General features: G+C 41.0%; 3 protein-coding genes across 3 annotated transcripts in view; all 3 read right to left on the bottom strand. All coding sequences in view use genetic code 11, as the record gives it.

Annotated features, from left to right (window-relative positions):
- Window positions 1-8,358: 8,358 nt before the first annotated feature.
- Window positions 8,359-9,437, bottom strand: EGR_06048 (hypothetical protein; the record flags this gene model as incomplete). Its single annotated transcript, XM_024495297.1, has 3 exons — window positions 8,359-8,442; window positions 8,635-8,945; window positions 9,161-9,437. The coding sequence occupies 3 exons, from the start codon at window positions 9,435-9,437 to the stop codon at window positions 8,359-8,361; spliced, it is 672 nt and encodes a 223-aa protein (XP_024350252.1).
- A 5,349-nt stretch (window positions 9,438-14,786) lies between these two features.
- EGR_06047 (COP9 signalosome complex subunit 7b) lies at window positions 14,787-16,296 on the bottom strand (the record flags this gene model as incomplete). Its single annotated transcript, XM_024495296.1, has 4 exons — window positions 14,787-14,951; window positions 15,097-15,282; window positions 15,536-15,906; window positions 16,242-16,296. 4 exons carry the CDS (start codon window positions 16,294-16,296, stop codon window positions 14,787-14,789), a joined length of 777 nt encoding a protein of 258 aa, XP_024350251.1.
- Window positions 16,297-20,697: 4,401 nt separating this feature from the next.
- The window catches only part of EGR_06046 (hypothetical protein), a gene marked incomplete at both ends in the record, with an annotated part of 6,496 nt that continues 3,146 nt past the window's right edge, over window positions 20,698-24,047 (bottom strand). The window contains 5 exons of the mRNA XM_024495295.1: window positions 20,698-20,829; window positions 20,995-21,053; window positions 21,801-22,010; window positions 22,652-22,883; window positions 23,436-23,682. Of these exons, the coding sequence (XP_024350250.1) occupies window positions 20,698-20,829; window positions 20,995-21,053; window positions 21,801-22,010; window positions 22,652-22,883; window positions 23,436-23,682 (880 nt within the window). The remainder of the gene's footprint in view (window positions 20,830-20,994; window positions 21,054-21,800; window positions 22,011-22,651; window positions 22,884-23,435; window positions 23,683-24,047) is intronic.

Below are 24,047 nucleotides of genomic sequence, written 5' to 3'. Positions count from 1 at the left end.
AACACCTTTCCCTGAGTATCGTATTCATTTTATGTGAACCCGTTTGTGTGTCCTTGCTCATATCAGCGAAGGATATCTGGTTTCCCTTATCAAAAGTTTAACAATAGTAGAGGGTACCAGTTAGGTTATTTTTATATCTCCGGTGAGACAGCTTTTAAAAATCAAAATGCCTCTAGCAGCCTCAATTTCGTTTGAGACCATGGAAATTGCAAGACTCACAGGATTGTGTGATTGATTACCAGGCTTTTGCCCACACCCTGGAGACTAAGATGCATCCAATGTGGTCTTAAATATCTCGCTTCCTGTCAGTACATGACGTGACACAAAGCCACTGTTCTCTACTGGACTTGTATCCATGCCATTGAAGGGAATATATCCTTTCACATTTGACCACATTCTAGTATTAGCATCACTAAATTAGAAGTCATCTATGTGGTACTAATCAAAAGGCCATAAACGTCACCTTTAAGGGCTTAAGAACAATAATTTAGATTGGAGTTGCCAGGACACGTGTCTTAACCTAGCACAGTGGGGGCAATTTAAACGGCTCTTTTCATTCCGGTATGGTACCACTTTTGTGGAAATAAAAATGACGTTTTCAGCCAGAAAGTCCAAGTTGAAGTGCTGGGATATCATTTCTTAAGCTGCAGAGGAGTGGAAATCTTTTTCAAAAATACCACTCAAAGATGTGACAAAAGGAAATCAACAAAGATGTTTTGGGAATGAAAAAGTGTTGTTTCTTTAGTGTTACAAATATTCAAGATACTCTGCCTTTTTTCCTTGACATTAACCTGATAATAGGCATTTTTACGGATAGTTCGGCAAGCCTTAAGTCCTCTTTTGTGTATAATGCAAGAGCAGTTAGATGAATCACTTACCATTGTCGGAGCAATATCGCCCACCTGGAGAAGACGATGGTGTCGCATTTTAAGAAATGCCTTGGTGATAAGGAAAAGTAACATTCAGAGGGTTCTTATGGGTCTAAATGCCGTTGGATCTGCGTTCCAGGCGTTTCGATCGCATTGGTAATGCTTGAGGCCGGAAACTACTAGGAATCCTTGTTGGAAAGAGATAAATCCTGCTATGAAGGTAAAATCACCAATCATTCATCATTGTTGCATAAGTGGTTTAATTAGACATTTTACAATATGATGACACTTCGAGATTTCAGGCGCAAATAGGATTTTCTGGTATTTCCGAAGGTTTCATAGCCAGATTCGCAAGAGCTTATACATTAACTTACGATTATAGGCTGGAAAGGTACACCAACACTCAGATGGCAAGCAGTCAATATCATTGCCGTTTAACCATGTCGCTAAGGGTGACAGGAGCTAAAAACTGCATATTTTGAAAGATCATGTGGCATAAGCAGAATAAATACCAGAAGGGACATAAGTTCCATCATTCAATAATTTAAGCAGCAGAAATGTCAGGACGGATGCTTGCGCATTCATAGCCGTTAATTTCCATATAATCACCTCAATGATATCTTTTTAGACTGATTATTTAGTACGGCCTGCACTGAATATACCAACAAAATAAACGTAATTCAATACACCTTTTAGCAACATTTGGTATTGTAGTTGAAGTGTAGGTGGATTGGTGCGAACACATTCACACCACAATGAATTGTCAAAGCCAGGCCCTTCATGAGGCTTTATCTATTTGCCACTTGATGTATCAGCCTTCCCTGTATAACACCCCGCCAGGGCAGGTACAGCGTGATCATGTTTCAGCAAGCTCCACACAGTTGTTAGCCTCTCCCCCCCTAGGGCGTGTGCACAATTGTTTGTGTATATTTGCGGATAGGCCAGGCGTCGGCAATGACAACAACGGCGATTACGGTGGGGGCTGAGGCGAAAGAGGGGGTCACCATAGTTTCACCCACCACCATCTACTCAATGTAGGTTATCACGTGGCAATGTTTATGTGTGTGTTCTTTGTGCTTTTAGGGCGCTACAGAGCGGAGCCTCGCCACTGATATGAGCATATTTGCATATGTGAAGGAAGAAGAGGTGGGAGAATATACAATCCGGTGTGTTTGTCTTGCCAGCGATATGGAAATCGGCATAGCTTCAGCATCAAGCACCTCCTCTCTACAACTCTTTTGTTGCGGGTACACACAGCATTCACACATGATAGGGCCACTGCCACCTCTTCGTTTACATCGTCCCGAGACAAAATACACTCACTCCACCAGTGGAGGATAAGGCCATTGGTCAATGCAGAATGTGAGCTGTGTAAAAGCGGTACGGGATTTTGAGACAGGTGTGGCTCGAAAGGGGAAGGGGGAGGGGACATTGTAGGTGGCGGGGCTCATCTGACCTGTTCGAGCGTGCTCATTCTCAGCTCCGTGAATTATGTGCACAAGCCATTTCCCCGGGTTCCACTCTACTCTACCCGCCATGAGGAGTCAACGCCTCTATTGTAATTTCTTGAGGTAATCATTTGTGCCTGTGAGGAGAAAATATAATTAAAAAAGGCTTGTAGAAGTATAGAAAATGTTCCCTATATTATCCTTATTAGGATTTTATACAATTAAGTAGGGAGACCTATCCAGTAATTGTAAAAATAGTAGTTACATACAATTTTGTGGTAAAATCAACAAACAGTGAAAAAGATACATGCATTAATTTAAATACCAATCCTGGTAAAAATTTCATCGCTGTTATTCGCCAATGCTTATCTCAAAGCCTTATTTCCTCCTTAATCATTTTTCACAATCAGACACATGAAGTGACTGATGAATAATTTTTTTAGCCGAAGTATTTTTCTCATCTACTCCGATGAACGAATCGTATTTTTTGAATCGATACTTTCTTTATTTTTTATTGGAATATCGAAAATGCAAGGAGTTTGGTGTTTAAAAAAATGCCATCATAGAATACCCACAGCCATCGTATTGAACAAATTTCCTTTTAATATTCGCATTTGTAATATAGTTACGTTATTTAGATAGACAGGATTAATTTGTATAGTGTTTCCTAGGAAAACCCACTACAGTAAAATAATCTTTTTACCCCGGCATACTTGACCAAGCCAAAGACCGATTTTGTACAGGAATTTCACCACAGAATAAGATGCATGCAGAATCACCTAGATAGAAAAAGAGGAATTCAGAAAACATGCTCTAGCAAAAACGCTAATGTTTCCATACCCTATTTAAACAGCCCCTATCCAACAATACGTGAAATTCACCTTTAAAAGCTGTTGTGTGTACCGCTCTACCGTGGTCTGTTGAGCTCCCTTTTCACAGCTTCTCATAAGGTTATGGGTACGAAATTTACTTCGGCCTCCCCAACTGTCGCAAGATGGTTCAACACGACCGTATATATATATATATACGATTGATGCTATTAAGGGACGCATCAAATCAACGCAGTTATTGTTTTTTAAGACATTACGAAACGTTGAAATGATTTAGGATGACAAAGTACCAGTGGTAAGCAAAGGACGAAGTTACAAATTTAACCTTTTAAGCTAAATTGGCAATACTTTTATGCAAAGCATAAAATCACGAATAACCCTACAAATAACACGAGGGTATAGTCATCGTTTGACGGATACTAAAGCAGATTTGTTTGTCTTGAACTATAGTTTTCGTAGTTAGGCGCAGTAATATAAAGAGCTTGAAACTCCCAAAACAGTTATATGAAGGCAAATACAGGTACGGTTGTATCGCGAACATTTACTATTGGTACTAGTGTCACATAAACACTCCTATCATGTTGGTGATCATCGTCACCCCAACCGACATTGATAAAGGAAAGAGTTAACGAGGTCAGGAGACAGGTGATTGATCTGTATCCGTGCGCGTGAGGCCACGCATAAATAGCACATGGCTCCAACAACTGAGGCGGTTGATTGGCCCTGTCCGTGCACAACCATGAGGCTCGCCCATATCTCTTCGACGACTGCTTTCGCTAGCTCGGACCGGAGACCCTGTTTACCGGCTGCCGGCACTTTCGCACTACCAATACATAGCCACATTTTGCAGTGTAAATGCATGGATTTAGGCTTGATTTGAAGTACTTCATTTGTGATGGTGTTGGTGTTGATGGTACAAAGGTGGGAGGAGAAAGGAGTTGCAAAATGTGGGGTTAGAGTGGGGAAAGGTTCGGGACTGGAGAAGTGAACTCTCGGCTGTTGTGCCATTAACTGGCTTCTTTTAGTAAAAAGAGTGCTCTATCGTAGCATCTTGTCAGTAATGCTGCACCCACTAGCGGAAGCTAATGCACCAGTTCGGTTTAAACAAATTGCAGGAATATATCACCAGCTTTGGAAGTATAACCCATGCAGGAATGCCATGTTGTTATTCTTCATCATTGACTGTGCTGTAATGTTTCAGTTCTTGATTTTATACATAACTAACTGTCACAGAATTACGCTCTATGGTTTACGTTTACTGAAGTGGACGTATGTGGGCCAGACCTAAGATAGCTCTCACGAACTACCAGGCCTTTTCTAATGTTAGTTCCTTTTGTTTTCTCCAAGCTCACAGGCCCAGTTCTTCCACTTTAGGTGTTTTTTTTATTTAATGAACACGCCTGAGGTTTCTTACGATAATACATTTGACCGCAAATTTTATTTCTTTCATGCCTACTTAACTGAAATGGAAAGGGCATGAATACGAGAATCTAGGTATCTTTGCAACCTACAGGGTTATTTTAATTGTGAATTCGGAAGTGATTCGGCAACCTTTTCTATAGGAATATGTGATCATTTCATTTTCAGTCACTAAATTTGCATGCGCCTATTGCTTAAATATTGCATGCATTTGACATTTTGTATTCCATAACCATAAATATGTAGCTGTCATGAATAATTAGGCTGTTTTGCATTAATTCACGTCTGTTCAGATTCTAGGACTTCATTACCAATTCCAAAGTTCACGGCTATTTAATCTTAGAAGGGTAAGCCCATAAAGCTGCGAAAATGAATTAATGACGTCTACAACCAAAGAGAGATCTCTAATGCCGCTAATTTGTGGCCATACAGTTATATCAAACCAAAAAGAGAAATGATCCACCTTATACTGTGACCGGTCAGGCAGATTCGAGCCCAGGGCATGAATGGCACCGGGGTTGTTCCACGGGAATTCTTCAAGGATGTTTGCACAAATGTCAATTTGTTGTTCGACTATTCATTCGTTCCTGTTTGATTCATTTTTGTATACATAACCGGAGTCTAAACAAACAGATCGGTTGAGAAACTTACAAAAAATGAAAGGGTTAAGTTGTCAATAAAATTGCATCTTACCGAAAGGTCAGGCTTAAATATGTAGGCAGACTTCATGCATTTAAAGGAGCTTTCTGAACGGTTAAACCTATTCAGCTACAATGGCACAGGCACTCAATTAAATGAGGGCTATGTGCACCATAAATCAGCAACTAGCTCCAACCACCCCAACGCCCTCCCACCTCCCAATGCTGTTGCATAACCATCTGTTTAAGTTAGTCCCAACGGCACATCGCTACTAATGGAGACTTGTGATAGTTGCGTTGCCAAGGCAGAGTATGAGGGAAGAGGGTGGGAGGTTAATGTGGGAGTATAGCAACGAGATCTCTATGGCCATACGGGCCAGCAGCCACGCGTGTGGTGGCCGGGTTATCGTACGTTTTCAAGTAAGGTCATCAGTCTACCATCGCAACACAGCACGCATCCATCTGAAAGGTAAAGACTATCTCGATTCCTCCTGAATAAAGATGTAAAGTTAGCAAGGTTTTCTAAAAACAATTGGTCAGATATGCATTATCATATAGACAAGGATTGTACGGAATGTTCTCATAAAAGATAAATTGCTCTATTTGAAGCGCGAATTGAAAATCCTCTGACTAAAGGAGAAATTAACGTCACTTAAGTGATAACACAGTAACTGTTAAATAAAAATTGCAATAAAAAAAGGGGAAATCAAAAGCTATTTTTGTTCAAAATTATTAGAAAGGTGATGGAATAGGGTGCGCTGGATAACTGAAAATTCACGAATTGTACATGTTTAATATTTCCCGCCCTAAATGACTTCAGCTGCACATTGTGGAAGATTTAATCAAAACGTAACACAAAAATCAAAATAAGAGGCACAATCACCTGATTTCGTCCTTCTTTTTTCTGTTTTACCTTCTGATCACCACTTGAGCGCATTGCTGTTTTACAAGCCGTCCAAGGTTCGCATAGAAAGACGAAAATAACCTCAAAATTGTGCGTACACCGTACGACTCAAACTTATTTTGAACTTATGGCCAAAAAAGAAAAGGTCAGTGAAGTATGGCGGCACATATACTTTTAAGATTTAGAACTGGATGGTCTTCAAACTCCTTCATTCAATCGACAAACACTCAAATAACTGTCGAATTGGACAATTTGGAGGATAGAAAATTGTAATAACGAAAATGAGTTCAATTGTCTTGGTCGCAGAATGAAATTTGAGGTGATCCAAACATGTCTGTACGAGCCACCTGTTGCTAGGCGATTGGAAGCCACAGGCTTAGCTTCACGTCCAAAAGCGTAGTGACACCGCAGTTAGCAATTGCTTCGTCATGGCAAAGGGATTTAAATTTTGATGACCATTTTTTATAAAATATGTACTTCTAACAATTTTGGAAACCACACAAGAAGTGGCAATAACCGTAATCGAAGTGACTTAGTTAAACAGAATGTATTTTAACGTAAGGAGTTGGTAAATTTTTTATAGGTATTTGAAACCATTGGAGAGCTTATAGTGGAAATCGTTCATTAGCCATCGTCACCAAGTAACAAGTGGTAATTCAGTAACATTAGCAATTTGTAAAATTGACTTTGCAAATTGTAGAATACAAATATTTCTTGCATATCGGTTAATTCTAATATCTGTTGGCTAATCTCGAAGGGACAAAATGTATGGGGCTGTCCACCATAAGCTCATTAGAAGGAGGAGTTTTATATTTCATCAGTTTGCGGCACAGACATAAATGGAGGATTCCGAAAAGTAACATGTCATTTTGGAAAATGAGTCGCCTGACTGGGTCAACGTTCGAATATGCGTGATTTTTAACATTATAGAATACTGGTATTAAGACTCTAAAAGTTCAGACCTGGGTTTATTAACGCTGTGGCAGCGTAAATGGGCAGTGATCAACAGGGCCACTTTAAACCAATCCAATCGTAGTTGAACCAGTTATTTTTCGAACTCCACACTGAGGAGCTGCATTTCTGATTAGACACCACAAGTTACAGCTCTCTAACTCCATGTAACACGATAGGTACATTTAAATGTAGGCTCCAACATCTTGTCCTGTCTTCACTATTAACCTGGGATCAAGGATACTACCAATAATTAGACACAATGGCTTTCCTCTCAAAAAACTAAACCCACCATCTTATCCTTACTGTTGGTGTCGCTTAATGTCCATAACCGAATTTAGGGAATGTTTCAACTGATTAAAAATTTAAAAAGATGAGAATAACAACAGATCTTCACCCTCCTCTTTGCCCTATGAAACTATTCGGTTATAGGCATGTGGGTAAAATTGCCGAGCAATGTCTGACCTCAGAATAACAAATGGTGGCTGCAACCATCAATAGACGCTCAAGACGAACACGGATTAGCATTTCGTGCCATTGATAAATTAATTGAAAGTCTTGTCCATTACGCAAAACGTTTGCCTATCCCCGATATATTCAACTTGCTAATCATGATCATTTTGAAATAGCTATTTTTGTTCATGCCTAACAAATAAGACTAAACGCAGAAGCGAGTAACAAAACGATGGTATCTAGGATGTTTTTCATTGGTCGAATTACATATACACAAATTCAGACCTCTTCGCAACGTCAAAGTATGAGGGCGAGTTGAAAACATTCTCTGCAATTACAGATGATCCGTCAGTTTGAATAAAGCGGCTTTTCTGTTTTTATTTTTGCAGTATTATTTTGACTCAACAAAATTCGTTAAATTAGCCCTTTGCCAGCGTAGAAATCCTCTTATACAAAGACATTTGAAATGAGAATACCTAAAAAGTCCTAGGGAGAATTTTCACAACAGGTGGGACATGACCGGAAGTGAAGCCACCCCCTCAGTAGCTTCCGGGTCGCCTAATACCCGCGAAGTCGACAACTTCCGCCTTGTTCTCTTAGAGAAAATCCAAAACACATAAGCATACTGGCTCATTTTAACCCATAAATTGCTCAATAAACAAAATAGGATCCATGATAGCCCCATATTTTCAATATTTTTGGCAGATATAACCGTGACATCTCTCGTGTTTTTTAAGGACCCTTGCATAACTACTTCAAAGTTCGCACCGATCCAACAGGCGAGGTTTGGTTTTAATCACGTGTGTATGAAATCGAAACGGGGAGATGTCGTACAGTCGGTTTCAATCATCCATGTGTTGCCCTTTCCCTGGCCACCCCAATGTGATGAGTAATGATGGTCACCCCGGAATGCGAGTAAGCACACGAGGCCTAAAAAACAGCAATTAACTCGACACCTATCTATTCAGTAGCCGAAATCTGATCATTCGCATCGGCATACATGGGATTGCGCAACCCCAACAAAAATACCTATCATGGTACAGTCATGTCACATCTGAATGAATGTTTTATGTACAAAAAAAAACTGTTGGAAGGTCATTTAAATCTATTGACGGGACCCACTTTGATTGTGACCAAATGACATCCTTGAAGGAGACCGCGAATTCCTTCGGCGCTAAGAAGCTTGGACGGAACACCCTGGATGGCAAGGACCCTGTCATTCACATGCAGATACTTCTGACACACTCGTATGTGCTGCTCTTTGGCCAATCGACTGATGTAAAATCCATCAGCATCCAGATTAAAGAATAAACCGAAGGCCTGCGTCGTGGTATTTCGTTGGAATTGAATGAGGTAAGCACCATTATCACATTTCTCAACAAAGTTTACCTTGACCGACGCGTTTTCTTCCATCGGAAAATCCCGAATTATCTCTGGAAGTGCCTCGAATGGTTCAACCTTTATTCGAGTAGTAAGTCGATCCGAACTTAAAGATCGACGAAGATTGCTAAATTTCCTCTTAATTGAAGTCATCAACTGCCCACTGGATCTTCTGCGTTTACGACCACGTTCAGCTATCCAAGAAGGAAAAATCATTCATTTCAAGAACATGGATTATTGGTATATTTTTTTGATAACAGAAACTTACGAGATGGTAGGGAAGTCTGAGTCTCCACAGATTGAATAGAGACGGGAGTGTAGGATAACGGATTAATTTGACTGATGGGAGAGGAGGAAAGCATTGGAACCGGACAAATTGGTGCAAGATTCTGAGTGAACTCAGGTTTCTCTGATGGTAAAGGGAGCATCGTTGTAGCAGTTGCCATCTGGGCCGTCACGCCAGCGCATGGCGGAGATGGTGGTGAACAACAGGCACATGTAAGTTTCTCATATTCTTTTGCAAAAGAAGGGCAGGTGGTAGACATTACCCTAGGGAAGTGGTCCTGTAAATTTGAAGTTTCAAGGGGTTTTCTGCGGCGTAGGTTGTAAGATGATTGTCGGTTAATTCGACTAAGTGCATTATTGAGATTAGTTTCGCTTCGCCTCGCAAGCGCACTTGGAAGAACTAAATTCTTGTTACTCATCCTATACGTTCTTGTAATTTGAAAAAGAACTTACTGTATGCCATTCCATAATGGCTGATTTGAATTGAAAGTCTGAACGTTATGATTAGCCTTTATCGGAGATCGAGATCTATGCTCACCAGCGACAGACGCCTTCTTCATTGTGAGATAGAATCCACGTCTGAATTTCAGGAGCACTGAAAACGTCTGCTCGAAAAACCCTTGAATGGAGCCTTGATTGAGAGATTAATTCTTTCCCTCTGACAACAACCAATAAACCATAAGGGATCACATGGCCATTTCGATTGGCTAGTTGATTACGTAACCACGACTCGGAATTACAAACACCGCGACCACAGTGGATGGGCCAAACCAATGAGCGATACGGCAAACCCATTGTTTCTATTGGTTAATCGGTTGGATAGTGAAATGCAACAGCATTCGTAAAAACCCTCAAAGACTTTTATATATATATATATACAAATATATGTATTACCTCACATTATGTATTAAATTATCGACCATGTTTGGCCGAAAGCAATAAACGCAATAGTAGCTAAGGGTTTTGTGAGTTTAAGCTATTATATTGGAAATGTGCTTATCATTCCCGTCTCAGTTACAAAAATACTAGGTGAGTTATTTAATTACACCTAAATACTGTTTAAAAGAAAAGAGTACCACAACAATCGTGTGGCCGAAAAGAGAAAAACTTGCCTTAGCTTCCTATTCCATGTTTCGTTTTTACTAGTTCTACTTGAAGGTACTGCAAGTTTTTCAAAACATTTTTAATAATCCCATGTGTGAGGCATTGTCATAGGAGGGGGGAACTAAAGTTTGATCGGATCACCCCTATGTCACGCAAGTTGCCAAGACGACAACTTAGACGGAGTCCCCTTCCGAGTCGAATAATGAGTAAACGAGAGTGAAGGCGACAGTTCATTCATTCTCGATTTACTGAACAGATGGTCACTCCACTAATTCCTTACCATTGTTGAAAAAAGTGGACAGAGTTCCAGACGTAAATAGTCAAAAAATATTCAACTCGATCGAATAAATCAGGTATTAGTAAAGAATTTGGCTTGTTTGCAGTATGGAATAAGCAAATTTAACCTATGGAGTAACACTGTGATTTGGCGATGATGATTGAGAGGAAAATGATGATGGACAATCCGGCTCAAAATGTAGTAGAAACCAATCCCCTAGGTAGCACTACTTTGTGACCTTCTTGCGAATGCGCTGACACTAAAACACGTCGCAGATTAACTCTGGTAGCCTCTTGGTGTCTGGGCTTCTCCCTTCGTAAGGTGGAGTGCAGCTAATAGCATTCCACACCTTCTTATTTTTCACAAATACTTTGTGAAATCGCGTTTTGCACATAAAATTCAGTGAAAACGTTCGAATGGGGAAAAAGTCAATGCCAAGGTGAAAATAAGACTGAGACGTGATGCCATCACCGTAGTCACGCTGAGGACATTAGAGCTCGGACGTGACATGACACTTCCTGTGACTTTAGCGCAGACGTATTATTGTTTTAGTGAGCTGTCGCAAATTAGTTGTGAAAAAAACTACAATTCACAAAAAAACAGCTATGCACAAATTTTGTCAGCACCTGGATTCACAAAACTTATATGATTTTTTACAGAAAACCATAATTAATTTGTTGATAAACAGATTTGCAACAGAAGTCTGCTGGAGAGGTTATCGAGTACAAAACAGCGCATCTTAATGCCCGCGTCAATCCTGAAACCACTGCAAGGCACAGAGGCGATGGAGCAAAGGGCTGGGAAGCTCAGGGAATGGGTGAAGTAGTCATGGTTTGAAACTACTAGTGTTGGCTAAAAATCCTGCGCAATTATAATAGCTAAATATACATAGAGGGTGAATATATGCTTGTTAGAGCACCAATCCATCTTTGTGCTTGAGGGAATTGATTCTAGGGCTTGATTCTAGTTAGCTAAAAAAGAACAAAACTGATTTAGAATTCGTTGATCGCAAGTTGTTACTCTAACGCGTTGGCTGTTTGTTTAGCCTTTGGTTTAGATCAGGAAGCGGCTTGAGTGCTCTGCCATCGTACCTTCACACTTTGTACGTCGATAATATGCATTTTGCCCGAGCATTATGCCTTCTTTTGTCTTCAGGGGGTCTCAGGGCGCTACACACCCCCTGAACCACTTCTGCCTTACCCAAATCCTCTAAACCGACCAAATTAATGTACAGCATAGTGAAGAGATCGAATTCCTACAATAAACTGCCCCGTTATAGCCACATTGATAAATAATTTGTACTCTTCTTCGAATATACCATGTAGGTCAGGGCTTCTGTTGACTCTACTTTGTACTAAATAATGCAAAGCCATGAGGAACCTCAGAAACCATTTGCAACTTTGTCAAGTCAGTAGGTCTCGACTTAATACTGCTGTTTTTTCGACAAAAGTTGTTTCGAACACATAGAGGCTAGTTCAAAAACTCTTTCAAATTTTTCGTTATGGCGGAGTAAGCCACAATAAAATTATAGAAGTGTATAACCTAAGGAGGTTATCGAGAGACGCTGCCTAGTTCACACATTTAAGAAACAACTTTGCTGACAAATTACATGAGAAAATGTTACATTGAAGTCTACTGCATCAACGTTTGCCAGACTTTTAAACTGGTGTTGCTTCAGCCATAGCAGGCATAGCTAGACAATGATTCTTTTCCACCTTATTCTCGAATTCGAAGTGGAGCGAGTCGCGCCACGTGTGTGACTCAGAGCGGGTGTGTGGCGGGTATTCCTGGACAGGATGACAGCGGGGCCGTGTCACCCACTGACACGGCCACTTCAGAAGTTTCTAAGGTCAGTAGAGGTGGAGAATGGATGAGGAACGATAGCGAATGTGAGACCAGAATAAATTATTTAGACCCCCTTTCCCCTGTCGCCCACTGGGTCAATGTCTTCAGACTGGCTTCAGTGGAGAAGGACGAGTAACACTCAAGGCCTCACCGGTTAACCGACACTGGGTAATAACTGGACAACGACCGCTCGTGTGCCATACTGCACCGTAATTTGTTCATTGTAATCAAGCAAGAAATATAACCCAACTGCCGTATGTCCCAGCTTTTAAGATTCTAATCAACTCCCCCTCTCACTGCATCAAAACCCATTTCGTGCGCACCAACTACTGAGGCCTAATTTTTTCCCCGAGTACTTGGTTATTTTTACAGATGCGTACAAAATACTAATTCAGGTGCATCATCAACGTTTTAGTAACAAAATCTCATATTTTTGTGATTTAATTGGTAAAGGAAAGAAAACCACTAGAGGTGCAGCTCAGATTAGCTATTTACAACCAACTTGGGTTTCTTATGGCTGACGTTCGCAACAGCATAGACTGGAACATGAAAACATGTTACCTTTGGGATCATTTAACCTCAGCCATTGAAAATAAGCTACACGGCACTGTCGTTACCCCAACCCCTACAAAACGTCATCAATGCCAATATTCAACAACGTATAAACATTAGCGGCGTAAACGCTCATGGATGTCGGCGAGTGGGGACATTTCGTCAAATAAGGAGGACAAAACATTAAATAAACACTGGAAGTGTGTATCATAATGCACAAATACAAAAGATGATGGAAAATTAACCCAGCAACTGATAAGTCATCGGTAAGACGGACGCAAACAACGGCGGATGTGGCACCAGCCTTGGCCAACTACAACGCATCCAGCCACAATCACTATCACCACGATCAAGTTAATAGTTGGTTACTACTGGGTCCGTAGGATGTCTTGATTACGGGGATACGCCACTTCCACCAAGCGCAATCATAGGACATCTAGATATGATGCAATACAGGTATTCAGCTACGACTTCCAAGCCGGATATGTGTGCTAAAATGAGGACCTATGTATCTTCAATGGTAACTCTGGGCAAAATCAAAACAGTTTTGGGTCTCGATTGGATAAATAGAAGAATAATAACATAACAAGTGTGAATAAGCGTATCAACGAATGCATAATTTGTAGATGGTAGTCATGACGATTATGGCAAAGGTATTAAGTAGCTTCTGCATTGATGTTTCACGGCCTCAATTGTCAGCATCATGAATAGACAAGGTGGGTTTGAGAAAATTTTTGAAACGCTCTAATACATCGAAATTTGACTAGCTTTAAGAAATGTTTAACCGAAGTCGAGAAAGCTTTTCGAGGTGGCGTCCAGAGCCTTCAATACATGCCACAACAATACAACTCATTGATCTTCAGGGGCAAAAAATAAAGAGAAATACAAGCAAACCGACTGCTCAAATTAAAAGCAAAATTTCAGGTAATGTAAATAAATACACTGGTTAAATACGGTCCCAGTTCTTGATTAAAAATTTTGCTCTACTTTAACGAGAGGTGGTGCAGTAGTCATTCCAAGTACGAATCAAAATCAGTAGTGTAGTTTTCCCATCATACAGAATAGAAGACAGCAAACACCCGCTAACTTATTTTATGCCCTCGAGGGCTTAAATGATGTCGACTGTTTCACCGAACCACGGGTAACGGGTGTTTCTTAACATTATGATACCACAACTATCGATGCCAGTGCTATACAAATAGGAAGACTGAGAACCTTCGCGATTAACATCAGACCAAGGCATAATCAAATTGACACAAGTTTCGTGCCAAACACTTACAACTATTGCCGAAAATCCATTTTAGCCGCGTACAGTTACAGGATTTAATACGATTGCTATGCATGCGAAGAACAAAGAAATGCGAACCCCGAAAATAACATTTTACCCGCAACCATCAGGTATACATGAGTTCTAACCAACTTCTGACCCCATTGAGTTATTTCAAATTAACAAACTTAGACACTGGAGCAAAATTCCTCGTCCAAGCTATAAACAGACGTACCCCACCCAGGACAAATATTTCAATTGTACCGTAAGCCAAATACCAAACTACACATCTTTTGTACAGAGTATTTCATACACGAGAGCCAAAGTTAAAACAAGAGCACTATCAAAATAAAGAGGAAAGTGGTGGAAACGACAGCCTTTAATAAATAATTTTTCCAGAAATCGTTGGTAATGAAAACACCATATTCATACAGCCCGATGAAAAATAATCATTTGGCGCAGCCAAAACATAGCGCATTTTTCAACGAAATAGTGAAGTTTATATGAGCAGTGTATTCATCAAAACCCAATGCGATGTTTGTACAAAAGGAAAACTCATCACCTCTATTTGCCGCTCTTGCGTCCCTTTTGGAGGACACGCAAGGGGTTCCGACGACCCTTCTCTCCACTAGCGGATGTGGAAATTGAAGGCCGAGGGAGTAATAACGGCTCACCGTTATCATCTAAGTATATCTCCAGCTGGTCATCTACATCCATATTGGAGTCAACCTAAAAACGACGCTACTAATATTATGCAAGTAGAAGCGGTTCAACTGACAAAGGATAAATGGCAGCACTGGCGTTGAAAACAGCGCTAGTAATACTCTAAGTTAACAAACGAGAAAAGGAATTCTCCTATATACTACACACTTACATCCATTTTGTTATCCTCTTGTTGAATTTTTGAATTAATGTTGTTCTGGTTAGCCGATATACGAATCCTATTCTCGGCCCATTCCGCCCTCAGCGACGCGGCCTTAGTAACATTACTAGCCAACTTTTCCAGTGACGAGTTGACCCGATCGCTCCACGAATCCAAATCCGTCTTCAAATTGGGTAACTGCGAATTAAAAAATTCGCATGCATTTTGCATCACAAAACCATATTAGAAGCCAATATAAATTCAATCCAGACCCATTTTAACAAATACCAATGATTCAAAATTTTTTAAGGAACGGGAACCGCCACTATTATGGCACAAACAATCAATCAATTTAATAAAAGAAAATCTCAACGTACAAAACTTCGTGTCGTCGAATTTCGATCAGGATACAATGACATAAGTGAAATGCGGTAATAACAGGATTACTTACATCCTCCTGTTTGAAGTCTCGTGCTATAGCTGATTCTACGACAAGCATTCTTTTTTGCTGATCCAACTTTCCTACGATCGCATCAGCATAAATAAGGTCGATGATGAGATCTTCCAGTTCTCGAAGAGAAGTGAGGTCTAAACTTTTGAGCAGAACATCATAAGGGATGTGATGCCGATATTCGCAGGCGGAAATAATAGTAAGCTGGCGAAGTTTACGAAGTTGAGCTGCAGAAAGGGAGGGAAAAGACGGATTTTTGTGGTCGCCATAGGTTCCGAAACAAAAGAGATTCAGTAAACTGCTCAGCTCTGAATTCGGGTCCAGCGACTTAACACATTTAATGTCCCTAAGATCTCCAAAAACAAAAGTATCTAAAATAGAGAGTAAAGCAATCAAAATTATTATAAAAACTGTTTAGAAACGCACAAGCTGGCAATTGAAATCAAAAAAACTCCTAACACTCAAAATAACCTCAAATCAAGTCCGGTCATATATTTGCAAATAATAAATCGACAAAACCTAACGCAAGCACACATGAAACATATCTAAAATTAACTATACACTACACAGGATAGAAAACAGCAATCATATACAATGGAAGCTAAATAACATTTATTGACAAAGGAAACGAGCCCTAACAGCACGTGAGACGACCAAAGGAAAGAAGGTTACAATAGATACTTCAAAATGCTAAAACTGCACGCACCCGGAGATTCCGTAGCTTTGTAGATTAGCTCTTCAGGAGAAACGGATGACGTCATAACTCACAAAGGCGTGTATCTGAACGTATATAAAACTCACCAATGAAAATTTTAAGAACACGAGTCATTTGAAGAAGTCATGACAAGCAAGTAAAGCATAAGTAATTACACTTTAATTTACAAAGTTCCATCTTCAACTACGTAAATGTTACGCAAATTGATGCAAATGTGGGCAGTATTCTCAATTACCTCAAGGTTCCTAAGGGTTTTAGTAGTAAGTGGGATTAGAGTTTTCTCGGCAGGAAAATCTGTTTCTTGGAATGAAAGTACCTTGAGAAGATTAAAATGCTTATTGTGCACAAAATGGCATCATTGTGCGGTGAAAACGCTGTAGTTAAACCCTATTCATTTAACCAAGTAAACGGTTGTAGTATAAAAAAGGTGTTACCATCATATCAGATATTTTTTAATATGACGATCGTTTATCTCCTAATATTAGAGTGGACCACTTTTGGCTCGGCCTTTGATTCACGTCGGGTGACACTCGGGTTATGCCAGTAGCCCAAATATCTTACCTGTGCTTAATATATGTTCCGCCCCTGTATAATGTCTTTTTTCCTCAGTATTGTCTCAAAAAGCTAAAATTTTGCTTAAGTTGCAGCGTTTTTAGGTATCATTTAAAGTCGCATTAGACCCAGGCACTGCGGAGGAACGTGCCCTTCTAGGGTTCAGCAGACTCAAAGCGCCACTAGCATGGTCCATATACCATACAATGGGCAAAAGCTGAAGTTTTCTGGTTGCTAAACGTATGAGTAGACGAGCGCCGAATCACCGCCAGATTTCAGAGAGGTGTATTATGCATTCTATCACCCCAATTTAAGCAACTTTACACTAGCCTAACAGCCAACACAGTCGATGTGGCTTTTAAGCCACTTAGTGAAAAAACTGTCGAAAAGTTACTCAGTGGTTCTAGCAATACTGGGGATGTTCACGACTTATTCACATATCGTTTACTGACAACACATTTAACATACCTGAGGTAATTTTGACAATTAAAATGAGTTTGCAAATTCTCGCGCCATGATTTTATCTATTATTTTTATGAACATACTTCGCTACTACTTTTAATTGTTCAATACCAAGGCAGCCTGTTTGAAGACACGTAGTTAGATCCTTACATGTCAGTGTTCCATTAGGCCGTGTTCGTCATTGACCGTTTTGACCGCTAAACATACTTAGACCTCAGATGCTTGCATCAGGAGTTGGTACCGATTCTACCTAGTTTTTTTTCCTCTTTTTTGCAGTGGTGATAGCCTCTCTCCGATTCGAATTTTGGCAACCGATGATTTTCGTTGCTTTTGGTACTCTTTTTTGTATACTTTTTGTCGCGTTACTTTCTATGATACCGAAACGCGAATGCTTTTAAGATAGTTAGGGCTGGATTTTCCACACGTATGTTTTCAATTGAATTGTACGAGTGGGAATTAAATTGTTTGTTAATGTTGGGTATGCAAAACTGTAAGTGGATGAGGAATTTGTGTCTTACTTTTTTTGAGGGAAATGAGACTGGATTCTTATCCTTTAGGTCAGCATTTGGTGATCGGGTGTCTCACAGATTGCATTCTGGCATTGCATCTGCCAAATGCTTTGCATTGATTTCCATCGTGGTTTAAGTTAAGAGGATAGAGAGCTGTCAACAGCTTAGTGCTTAGCGAGTTGCGGTACGTAACGTAGGAATCAAGTTATCACTTGCGGCTTTTCCCATAAGTTTTTGTTGTACAAGTATGGACAAGTTTGACGGAATAAATACCAGCAATAGAGTGTCATATGATTGTCCAAAAAATGGAGTAGCTTCGGCCGTAGTGCATGGGCTCCCATGGCTTCCTTAAACAGGTTGTCGTATTTCAAGGTGATTGCTAGTTAACCAGTTGTCACTCTCCACAATCACACGCTACGTAACCGATTTTAGTACTCACACACATTGAAATCATTTCTGAATCGGAAGATGGTTTACAGACATCCAGTTTGGGCCTAAAGTTCGTTCTTCAGCCCTATGCCATCATCGAGGACTAGGAGGAAATGCATGTGCGGGGGCAGTGATTGGACTTGAGGCCTGTCTCAACGCAGTTTCCAAACTCTGTCTTCTTAGTCTGCACCGGCTAGATGAGACTGGACTCTATCTGGCCTTCGACTTCCCCCTCAGCGAAACAAGCTTTGATTTCAACGACGAACTTAAAATTGCTTCCTCGTGTTTCGCAAGGCAAGTCCTGACATCTATTGTACGAATGGTGTTGAATTTTGTTTGCTCAAAAATTCGATTATTTTTTCGAATGTATCGGGACAGGCTGGCGACCTGTGGAGATTATACGAGTGGACAGTTTTTCACAAAGAAGGCGATGTTTCGAGTAAATTTCGATTCCTCACTTATTGATCAACGAAAAGCCCACAGGCACACGCCCAATCGAGCTGTTTGCTCACAGACTGGAGTCCTGTCAGTCATTAAGGGTCGCAATGGGACTCTCTAACCTAAGTGTTTATGTTGCTTCAATTTAATCTTATTGTTTTGATGTCGACTCGGAATGTGGACGGAATTAGTCATTTATTTTAGCCGTTGTGTCATTTTTTTACCATAATTTAAAAAGTAACATTATAGTAACGGAGATTTATTAGTGCACAAAAAGAACTTCCTAGGCTGAACTAGGCAATAGAATTCTTACCAAACCGAAACAAAAGCAGGGACATCATTTCACATGTCTGCTGCCTATAAGATATGCCCCCGATTGTTTTCGAACTCCAGTATTAGAAAATACTTGTCTAGAACCCCCGTAAGTTTGACGCAAACAACTGAAAAGGTTAGTGGGAATCATAATTGGTTAAAAAATGCTCTAGAGATGAACTAAGCATCGATGGAAAGTTTTATGATGCTCACAGTACTATGTTCAACTTCAAATGTCCCATACGGAGGGCGTTGCTCCACGACAGCTTTTACCCCGCTCTACTGTTAGTTAACTTGAACGAGAAATCGATGGAAAAGCTGACAGCGTGACCCAGGGCAACCTTCCTGGAACGGACTCGAATTCTGCCTGGTCTTACGAAAAAAAATGCTTACAACAGTCACTCCTCATTTACGTCAACGGTCTGACAGATTCACGTAGTGTCGCCAGAGCTGGACCAAAAATCCACCTTAAGGATGCCGCTCCTGAAATGATGGATCATGATCACAAGCTGGCCTAGCTTGTGCATTTTTTTGACGTGCCGTCAGGCTCCGCACCAAAAACGGTAGTGCCTTCCGTTGGCTCACCTGAGATGTAGAATTTTCACGCACACAGTCTCAAATACTTGTCGTTGACAAGGTGCATAACTACTCACGTTGTACGCCCAAAGATACTTTTCAAATGAAGTATGCATTATTTCGCAGGCTGGAGACACGTAATGCAACTTTATCTCGTCTGATTGGTTCACAATGTACAATTTTATCGACCTGAAAGAAGGCTGCCAACCTAGAATTCACGTATCCAGGTTCGTAAATGTCAAATATTGGTAAAGCTCATTGCAGGCATCGAACACTGGTCTGCTCGTTCTCTACGCTTATGCACGCTAACGCACGTTTAAACACACGACAGACCCACTCAGGCGGGACGAACTCCTGTAGCGTCAAGCGGGGGAAAAGAAACGCGTTCGATCGGATCTCTTGCACAAGATGCCGTCAGAACCATTAAAACGGTCGATGTAGCATATCTCTTCATAGGTAGCTTTTGTGGATTTTCCACAAACTCATTTTTGTCATTGTACACAAAGGAGGGGCGGCGTTTGAAACGAACTAGTGGATGCACGAGAAGTAAACACTGGTGTCTACAGAAGTACCATGGTCGTAAAACAGTGGGACAACCAATGCAGTTTTGATTTAAAAGTGGGCACCATAGTTTAGATGATAGTGCCTGATACTGGGTCGGGTTAAACTACAACTAAAACCCACCCGACACCGATGCCACAGAATCAATACGCGCCGATGGAAAGGCCTAAATTTTTTGGGAGCCTGCTGGGGCTGAAACGCAGCGGTGAAAATTGTCCAATTTCCCACGCGGGGCAGTTACCTAGTAAACTTGAGAAAGGGCTTAGAATCGAAAATATCCGAAATGTATTTACTATTTCTCTTCAATAAATAGAGAGGAGCTTATTGAGGAGGAAGAGTGGAAATGTAATCAGCACCAGAAGCAAAACCTATTTATACGGTTAAAGATACAACTGGAACGCATTTTTAACCCGTTTAAAAGCAAAAAAACCTTAACGAAAAGAAACAAGGAGACAACAGATACGCGACTCGCTCAACGACTGCGGCGTGGGGACAGGGGTGGAAGAGTTAATTTAGTCAGACCGACTGCGATTAAGAGGGGGTGAGAAAGCGGTGCGCGTGTTTGCAGAGGGGGAGGAATTAAGAAAAAAAGAGGACTTGATCGAAGTCTACTTTGGGGTGTCGACCGACGGCGTCTCATTTGAGCTCGAGGCCTTCTTCTTGTCCTTGCCCTTTCGAGAAAACGACGGCATCTTAAAGCGTCGCTTCTTACGACTGCTTTTGGATCCATCAACACTTGGCTGTGAAAGACACAAACTCATGTATAATGCTCGCGATTACTTCAGATATTAGCATCCCACTAGGGCTCCAATGGCTAAGCAAGTTCGGAGTTGGTTTGACCACACACTGAATATACACACTCAGAAAAAGGGCAACAAGCGAGAAAAGCAACCTGCCTGTCCGACATCAGCACTGGTATCCGAACGGACACACTCGTGCTCAATATCTTCTGTTTGTCTTTGAGCTAGAAGGGAGTAAATGGAGAACGTTAAGTCTCAAATAGTAGCAGGGACGAAGGGAATTGAGCCGACAACATCGAAAATACAGCAGAGGCTGGTGACCCAGGGAGAACTAAAACCACATGACTGGGTGCTATTACTCCCACTAATTCTACTGCTACCTAGACTAGCGCTGGGTTTCATGGTCACCGCCAACTCTCTGACCGAGGGAACACACGGGAATATTTCGTCCGGTACTGCGTTTGATTCTCTGAACGAGATGTGTAACCCATAGGTCGACCCTAGGGCAGTCAAAGACCTGACTATTTTGGGGTACAGAGTGGACAAACGATAGGAATAGAGAGCTTAAAAATAGGCGGTCGTTTTGCACAGTGGATTTGGGGGTTTTGTGTACGAAATCTGTGTAAAACGTTAGCACAATGCATCGATACCTCCAAAAGAATAGTCTACATAAATTCACGAAAGAAAATTCTTTTTGGGAAAACCAGCTTCTAAATTCGATCGTGGTCACCCACCAATAACTTCTACCAATTCTCGTTTTAATTTTAATTGAATCACACGTACCTACTAAATGCAGTATACACTGACTGGGAACAAAATAGGGTGTCTTAGTTTTCGGCCAGCTATAGCAAAAAAATCCTGATGAAAAGCTGGACCTGGTGTAGTCACTACTTAAGTAAAGCAGAAGTGCGAAAACCAGACTAGAGACAACCAAGCAACAAGCGAGGTAAACTCCGGGACATGTAACTCACGAGAGGAGTGAGGGGCAGTGGCTTCAAGTGTAGCTCGTTTCCTGCGCTCCATCTCCTCCTCTTCCTCCTCTGTGGGCAAGCCCTTGGCCTTACGCTCCACATTGCGTTTGTAGCGCTCTAATTCATCATCCGTTACTTGGTCGAAGGGGTTGGGGGAGAAGACCGATTGGAAGAGACCGACATTGTGGCGCTGGTCACGGTTTATTATACCTATGGTCAAACACGCATGGTTACCACTTGAACAACTTAAAAAACTCCGTATACAATGTCTTTTTCAAGCTAACGTTACCGAAAAAATCAGTAAACATCCCAACCATGTGAATAATTAGTTTCGTAAGCCAAATTGACTTTGAGACGAAAGCTGGAAGCAAACTGTGAAATATGGGCGTGAGCGATGCGGGTAAAAGTGTAAGATCGTAAAGTGGTTCTATAAACATGGAAAATAGAGCAATTTTCCACTAACGAGTACGTATACAAATAACATGCACAGAGTGGATTATACTATTGGGAAACAGAGGCAATGTCAGAGATTTAATAAAACACTAGGTTTAAATTTGCTGATACAGGTACATTTCGCCATAAAATCCAGGAGAATTATGCAAAGCCGTTATTTCAAAATTGGCTGTAGCGGTCTCATTGTGGATTTTATGTACGGTTTTGATGAAAAGGTATCGAAATGCGGATCGTCTGAAATGCAGACACGCAAGCTGACATCACTAGAACCCACACGCTGATCAAATATTGTTATATAGTTACAACAATGACTGTATGAAGGAGCAATGTAAGAGACAAGAACTGCAGACTCACTAGAATCTGATACCAACATTGTTACAGAGCTAAGAAAGACTAACCCTTGCTGACAGCACCCACAACGACCACGTGGCCAGGCTCGAGGGTGGGCGGATTAGCGGGGTCCAGACGCAGCAGAGTTCCACGTGGACTAGCAATTTGGGAGGAAGAGGCAACTCCATCGCGAGCATCCACGCGATCAACTTCATCAACATCGTCATTCAAACCCAGACCCTCTAGGATCTTCGACTTCGGACCCGCAGTAAGCACATCCTTGTAGTACATCTCGCGCACCTAAAGGTCGCGCGTCAAATAAAAGGACAAAACAACAAACACATGGATGTTCTACATCAGCATGAAAATAACCATAGTGAAAATAATAAAGATTAACGTTGAAACCTGTGATTTGTGAATGTACCAGCCACAAAACGGACAAGCCTAAGCGAGGACAGGTTGCGTACAGTATCCTTGATAAGACTCACAAGATCACACCATCGGAATAGAGGTCATAATAAAACGTGCTGCTAATGCGCTCACATAGAGGAGACTGCTGCACATCTGACAATGTACCAAGCAGGAGACACTAAAAACGCAAACTAGAAGGCAATGAATTTTGGCTTTTTTAACTGATTGAATGAATACACAGCGGAGGTTTCCTTTGGAGATACTTATGGTGACCGTATCCATTTTTCGAGACATTAACAGTACTAATGATAAACATGATCGGAGAAAGAGCTTATTACGAAAAAAAAAAAAAAAAACGGACGTGTGGCCAAAATTCTAAGATACGAAGGAAATTAGAATGAAATTAATGCTTGATCAGATAGCATTGCAGCCGAAATGGACCTTCTTGAGGTTTTCCTTAAATTCTCGTGGATCATCACCCTGCGGCGCGAATTGGTTGGGATCTTCACTGGCAAGAAGAGTGCCGCCTGTAGTGCGACTAGATCCTTCAGTCCATTTGGTGATCTTTTTTGGATTCGCAGTCCCTACCTCTTCGATCTCCTCCTTTTGATAGGCATTTGGAGTATTGCTGAAGTGCATGCGCTGCAGAGACAGAGTTTTAGCGCGATAGGCTGCCGCCTCCTTGATCCTGGTCACAGAAGGTAAAATTCAGGTTCAAACACTATATATCGATCAAGTGAAGCACACAGCTTAAACCTGTTGGTAGTTTGCTGCTGCTTGCTTGAATTTACAAATAAGAGCAGTGACCTAGCCACACTAGCATAACTGTAAGACGGGGAGAGAATACGGAATAGGATAGTAAAACAATTTAAGCAGGAAATCGTATTCATCATATTTGCCATGGTTCTAATGCTGCATTAATTACATAGAGTTAAGTAATCTTACAACCACATGAAGAAGCCAATCTAACTGAACAGCAACGGCGGTGGTGCAAGTACCGTTCAGTAATGGAGATAGCAGTGATTTGAACAGCAACAGTAAAAAAATGGGAAA

Source organism: Echinococcus granulosus (assembly GCF_000524195.1).
Source record: "Echinococcus granulosus chromosome Unknown EG_S00050, whole genome shotgun sequence".
NCBI classification, from domain to species: Eukaryota; Metazoa; Platyhelminthes; class Cestoda; order Cyclophyllidea; family Taeniidae; genus Echinococcus; species Echinococcus granulosus.
Note: the sequence above shows the minus strand (reverse complement) of the source record. Positions and strands in the feature narration are given on the sequence as shown.